Raw genomic sequence first — 6925 nt, 5'->3', positions numbered from 1 at the left:
TGCAACCCTGAGCTACAATTTTTGAATTCTTAGAGACTATCTATTGCTATACACGTGACAGTAATGGGAATAATAAGCCAATGCCTTCACTCCATCAGTGACTAAGATTAAAAGAATTAAATATATTTCTCCAACATACACAACAATCATGACCATTATTGTTATTATTATTTACAATTTATTCACTTTGTATCCCAGTTGTAGCCCCCTCACAAATCTTCTCCCAGTCCCACCTCCCTTCCCTCTTCCTAGCCCATCCCTCTTCCCTAGTCCACAGATAAGGGAAGTCCTCCTCTTCCCCTACTTTCTGATCCTAGCCTTCCAGGTCCCATCAGGGATGCCTGGATCTTCCTTCTGTGGGCTGGCTAGGTCATTCCACCAGAAAGAAGCACTCAAGGAACAGGAAACAGAGTTCATGTCAGAGATTGTCTCTTTTCCCCTTTTTAGGGTACCCACTTGGACACTGAGTAGTCTTTGGGCTACATCTTAGCAAGGGGTCTTAATCCTCTCTATGCATGATTTTTAATTGATGCATTAGTCTCTGCAGTCACCCCTAGGCCCAACTTTTTAGGCTTTGTTGGTCTCTTTGTGGGGCTCTTGTCCCTTCAGAGTCCTTCTATATCAGATCAGAAACCACAATGATCTTTGCACTAAACTAAATTTTGGCTTATCTAAAAATCAAGGTATAATCATGTTGACTAAACTTTAGCTAAAATTACTAATGACTACCTATGTACATGCACACTTGATTTATAAATTTTTTTCTAACCAATTAATATACTTATCTCTTATTCTTAATCCTAAATGTAAATAAGTTGGTGCTATGGTGAATGTTAGGGCTCCATGAATTCCATCCTCTATGTGGTCATGAGTAACTTGAACTCCAACATTTCTAAGCCGTGCAACATAAATAAATCCATCATCTCTTACAATGTCATGTTCACAAGTGAGGATGTAGGTCAGTGGCAAACTCTGTAACTGGGAGTCACTGTCTAGCAAAGGGGACAGCCTGCTATCTAAGAGTGCTGGATAGGAAGCCTTTAGTTTGCCAAGAACTGGTTCAGTGTAAATATGGTTCTTTTTATATTTGTCAGGAAGAAAGTCACTCCAGTTAACAAACTTGAACAGGTGTCTTGATCCTTCAGGCATGTGTTCATTTCTCAGTATAGCTTCTTTCAGGGCTGTGTCTTCAGACAGGTATAACATTGCCAACTTAAATGTCATCTTCCTTGACAGAATGGGACCATATTCATAGTCTTGATAGGATGGCATCAAACTGTCAATATACTGTAGTCCAGGGTATAGCAAGGCTTGTGCCTTAATTTTATCTTTGTACTCTGAATTACTCTGGAGCTGTAAATATAGAGAGTGTATTCAAAAATTTTATACAAATGTATTCATAGCTTTATCTTAATAACAGGGCAAATAATACCATTAAATGTAAACACTAGTGATTATTCTCCCCACATTTACTCATTGCTTTGTAGACGAAAGGATGTGTCATTCTACATTCATCAAAGAAAATACAGTGCATGCTTCTACTTACTCACATTTATTCATAGTATGGTAATCAAACAAAACATTGCCAGGGGTTTCCAGAGAAGACAACGGAAAAACTGTGCTTAAGACTACATCTTAAAAATTCATTTTGGGGTGTCTGATTGTGTGTAATGTGAGAGAGAAAGAGAGGGAGGGGGCTATGTTTGTATATATCATATTGTTTTGGAATACACTGTTTTCCATTCTCTGTGTCCCAAATGCTCAGGTCATAGGTATGTGTCACCACACTCATCATCCTTAAAACACACACACACACACACACACACACACACACACATCTTATATATATATAATGTGTATGTATGAACAAAAACAACATGTAAAAGTAAGCTAAATTTGACATGTAAATTAAAATGGAACTTTAACATGTTACAGGTAAAAATTCAAACACGAATCCTAACTTTAGGAAAACACACAGGGTAATTTATAATATCAATGAAGCAGAAAAAGATGTGGAATGTTGGTGTATATATCCCTGTCTTTATGAGAAAGAGAAAATGCTCTGAGTTTGCAGATGTAGGAAGATTCTCCTTCCTTTCCTTTTCTACTTATGCAAATTCAGGCAAGAACCTGCAGTAAGGTCTGAAGGGTCATTACTTAGGCAGTTCATGTGCATCTACAGTAGTGCCATATCCACAGATGTCTGCATCTGCAGCCCTCCATGGGAGAGTTCAAGATCTGTTTAGGTCAAGGACAGGCCCTCATCCAAGAAGTTAATTTATCTAAAATGGGAGGAAATTTTAAGAAAAATTTTAAGAAAACATAAGGAAAAGTGTCTGGCCAACTAAGAAATACACACACACACACAATAGTTATAAGATTCCACAAATTAAAGAAACAATTTCCTAAGAGAATGTTATACAGTCTTCTTGATCTAAAAAAGGAGTGCAGTATTATCAGAAGAGTCAAGGAGAAAACAGTATGGTACATGAAACCAAAACAGAGGGAGATTCAAATGATGGCTTCTCCATAAGCAAACTAGGGTGATCCCAAATGCATTGGTAGATTCTTTTTTAATTAACTAATTTTTATTTATTAAAATGTATTCACTTTGTAGCCCCCAGCTACAGCCCCCTTCCTCGTCCCCTCACAATCCCACTTTCGCTCTTCTCCCATGTCCCACTTCCAGGCCAATGACAGGGAAGGACCTCCTCCCCTTCTATCTGACACTAGCCTACCATGTATCAAGATTACTGGGTGCACTGTCTTCCTCTGTGCCCTGATAAGGCTACAATGAAGGGGGGGGGGTGTTAAAAAGATCAGGCCACTGAACTCATGTCAGACACAATGCCAGCTCCTCTTACTAGGGAACCCACTTGGAGACTGAGGTGAAATGAGTAACATCTGAGCAGGGGGTTTAGGAACTCTCCTTGCATGGTTCTTGGTTGGAGTATCAGCCTCAAAAAAAGACCCCTGGGCCCAGATAATTTGGTTCTATTGTTCTCCCTGTAGAGCTCCTGTCCCCTCCAGGTCTTTCTATCTCCCCTTTCTTTCATAAGATTCCCTGCAGCTCTGCCTAAATTTGGCTATGAGTCTCAGCATCAGCTTAGATACATTGCTGGGTAAACTCTATCAGAGACCCTCTGTGGTGGCTCCTGTCCTATTCCCTGTTTTCTCCCTCTCCAATGTCTATTCTGTATGCCTTTCTGAATGAGGATTGAGCATCTTCCCCAGGGTCCTTTTGCTTGCTTAGCTTCTTCAGGTATACATATTTTAGTATGTTTATCCTATATTATATATCTAATATCCACTTATAATTGAGTAGATCTTATGTGTGTCTTTTTATTCTGGGATACCTCACTCAGGATCTTTTCTAGTTCCCATCATTTCATGATTTCCTCATTTTTAATTGCTGAGTAGTATTCCATTGTGTAAATATACCACAAATTCTGTATCCATTCCTTCATTGAGGGACATCGGGTTGTTTCTAGATTCTAGGTATTATGAATAAACCTGTTATGAACACAGGTCAGCAAATGTAAGGTAGAGACAAGTGCATCCATGGATTCAACTGTCCACCTAGCTTGTCAGAATGTTGCAGCTTAAGAAGAGTGAATCAGTATACTTCAAATGAGATCAAAAGTAAATATGGAATGTATGGATGTCTACATGCTTGAGCACACATCTAAGCATGAACCAGCACACACGTAGATGCATTTATACGAAATAAAAAAGAATTATAAATGAAATTCTTCACATTTTAGAAAAATGAACAAGGATAATGACTTTCTTTGCAGTACTTCAAATTTCCACAGGTTTAAATCAAAAGAAGCAGAAACAAAAAAAGTCCAGAACAATAACATGTTGCTTAAACTTGAAGCCTTAAAGGGTATGACTAGGAAGAATAGTATCTGAGGTCCAAATGTTAGTATTACCATGCAGTCCTGAGACACTTGGTCTCTTCTTTCAATACCCATTGTACTAAAGCTACTAAACTTTTATGATAGGAATATCTGCCTGTATCTCATACTGTATGTTCATACTACTATTCTTTATTATTAGACACCTAAAATAGTGGATCTCAATGCACTGAAACTCTTCCAGAATATCACATACCAAATCTCCCAGAGAAGCTCTGATGATCGGGAGCTCCAGATGCAATCCTTTTGTAAAATAGCAATTATGGAAAACTTCCTGTTGCCTGAGTTAATCCAGGACTTAGGAGCTGTCCTAGGACTAGCTTCACAAGTCTCAATGTTGGCCATGTAGCTGGATAACAGGTCTCACCTGACCAGAAGCATTTGAAATTGCAGGGCACAGAAGTGGATCTACAACAAACATTTGCTCATTACTTTTTCCAGCAGCCCTTTGTGGAGTAACACTGATACTTTTGGGGAAGACTGTAGCTATTACCATAGAATATATGAGTAGTATTAAACTCCAAGGATACAGAGAATCTTTCTCTAATTTTATGGCCTCCGTAATGTTGGAAGGAAAGTGCTGCAGTTATATGTCTAAGCAATGTCTCCTCAACTAAAAAAGCTATGATGTCACAAAGATGATCTGGCTATCAAATACCATGTGGTAAATGCTTGAGTTATTTTTAGATCTGTCTTGTAGGCCACCTCATAGAATTTCATTAGCTATTTCAAAGATGTAGAGTCATGTACAAAAAGAGTAAAAGGAAAATTGCTTGTGGTGCCCAGTGCAGCTGCTAAAGTGAGATGTAAAGACTAGAAGCAGCCAAGGAGAAACCCTGTGGACAGACAGGAGGAGTGACGGCCTCAGCATCAGAACACCAGGGCAGAACAGTCAAACCTCTAGAGAAACACAACATACCAATTGAGTTGCTGCTGCTGCCAACGTAGCCCCAGAACTGTCTCCTGAAATACAAATGCGAGCAGGATCTACTCCATACTTTTCAAGGATTTTGTCCTGGAGAAAGAACTTGACCACAAGAACACAGTCTTCAAGGGCAGCTGGGAATTTATACTGAGGAGCAAGCCTGTACCTTTACACAAAAACACAGACAACAACAAAAATAAGAAAAACCACAGATTTCTTTCAATTTCACCAACAGATATATTAACAACATTGGTCCCTATTTTGATTCCATCAAATAGATTTAGACTTAGCACTGGATCTATGCTACAATGAGTGAGAGAGGATGAGACCTCAACATCATTGTATCTGAAGAATTTACCAGGCCCTCAGTGAAGTTGCTGACTCAAAAGTAATCCATAAGTATTGAAAGAATTTCCCAGTAAAATGTAAAATAAGAGAATATGGTCTCCAATTATACATGGGTACCTCCATTTAGGAATTGATTTCAGTCAGAATACTATAAAAATATAGAGTTTCATATCACAAACCAGAGAATTTGAATCACTGTTGAAATAATATTATTTAATAGTTAATAATAATACTTAAATATTTTTCCATAATTAAGATATCCTAATATTATTCAAGTGTATTATGGGTCTTCCTAAAACACTGTAAATTTATTAGCAAGAGAATATACTATTGGATGGTTTATTCTGTGAGTGTGTGCGTATGTTTGTGTATTACAGGAACATGCCTCAGTTGAGCTGTCTTATTATTTATCTCTATCATTTTAAACAATTAGACTTCTTCAGTTATTTATATACCAAAACAAACAATGTTATTTGGCGCCTGCAGATTAATCCACAACTGCGGAAGCGAGCCCGATGCACATACACAACAAATTAAGGAGTTGATTACCTAGAGCTTTTACCTACGAGAGGCAGAAGCCAGCGCCATCTTTAGGGCGCGGCAGAGCTTGGCTCTCCACAGTTATTCATATAGTTCTTGTGGGTTTTTATAGTTCAAATAGTGTCTAAATGTTTTAAAATAATAAAATATAAAATATTTATTTTAAATATATATAATTTAAAAATATGAACACATGACAAGGTAAGTAATCACAAGTACCTAAAGAAATACAAAATTATAAAAGTAAGTATAATATAACACAGCATTTCAAAATCTTCTATAAAATAATAATGTGGTAGATATAGTGAAATTATAATAGGAAAGGCAGACCATCCTTAAGATTGTAAGTCAGATATTTCTGAAAATATAAGTAATTATTCTAGTTGCTTTAAGGACTGATTACAAGGGCAGCACTGACCCATCCAGTACATTTACTTGCTTCTATTACACTTGCAGTGAAGAGATTCCTTTCAGTGTATTCAGATAAGTCCATAATTCTGTAAATCCATTCTGCACTATGGAGTTGGCAGGAAACATTCACCCTCATGATGAAGGTTTCATAAATAGAGTACATCCAGTAAATGTTAATGTAACATGTATCTTCCCATCCTTGGTATATGATGGAAACTTGGGTCAAAGTCATGATATATGAAGAATTCTTATTGAGGAACACCTGAAAGTTCCAACATTGATCTTCTAACATTACTAAGTCTGTGAGTAAATCTAACCTACAGTTAACCTACAGTGATTTTATTTTACAGTGATTTTAACCTACAGTGATTTTATTAGTAGCTCAAGTTAAACACATCCCAAGACTGTAGTGGCTGCACTTTCTATGTTAAAAAAATGATTTAAACCTAGCTCAGAACAGGGATCCAGCCATGACAGAAGCTTAGGTGACTTGCTTTGTAAATCAAGCCTAGTCTGGGAAGGCTATGACTATAGCATGAAAATTGTCATTTTCTTACTCTATTCCCACAACAACAGCATCAAGTTTGTTTGCTGTCCATCGGTTCAGGTCATCATAGGGCTGAATCTCTGAAATGAAAGAGATAAAAACAAAAGTGTGATTGGTGAATTATTAAGTTACAGAAACAAAGCTAAGTCTAGGAACAGTGATAGAAATGTGAAAGGGAAGCAGCATTTCCGTACTAACTCCATAAATCCAGCACACACATACACAAATGCACAC

At 37.4% G+C, this 6925-nt stretch overlaps 1 protein-coding gene across 1 annotated transcript in view; it reads right to left on the bottom strand.

The window, feature by feature from the left end:
• Positions 1 to 294: 294 nt before the first annotated feature.
• Positions 295 to 6925, bottom strand: part of LOC110539609 (arylacetamide deacetylase-like 2) — a 42375-nt gene continuing 35744 nt past the window's right edge. The window contains exons 3-5 of the mRNA XM_060376936.1: positions 6702 to 6771; positions 4840 to 5011; positions 295 to 1353 (exon numbers count right to left, since the gene is read on the bottom strand). Of these exons, the coding sequence (XP_060232919.1) occupies positions 751 to 1353; positions 4840 to 5011; positions 6702 to 6771 (845 nt within the window). The 3' untranslated portion in view covers positions 295 to 750. The remainder of the gene's footprint in view (positions 1354 to 4839; positions 5012 to 6701; positions 6772 to 6925) is intronic.

This window comes from Meriones unguiculatus, chromosome 2 (genome assembly GCF_030254825.1).
Source record: "Meriones unguiculatus strain TT.TT164.6M chromosome 2, Bangor_MerUng_6.1, whole genome shotgun sequence".
NCBI lineage: Eukaryota > Metazoa > Chordata > Mammalia > Rodentia > Muridae > Meriones > Meriones unguiculatus.
The sequence above is the reverse complement of the archived record's forward strand: the minus strand, read 5'-3'. Positions and strand labels throughout refer to the sequence as shown.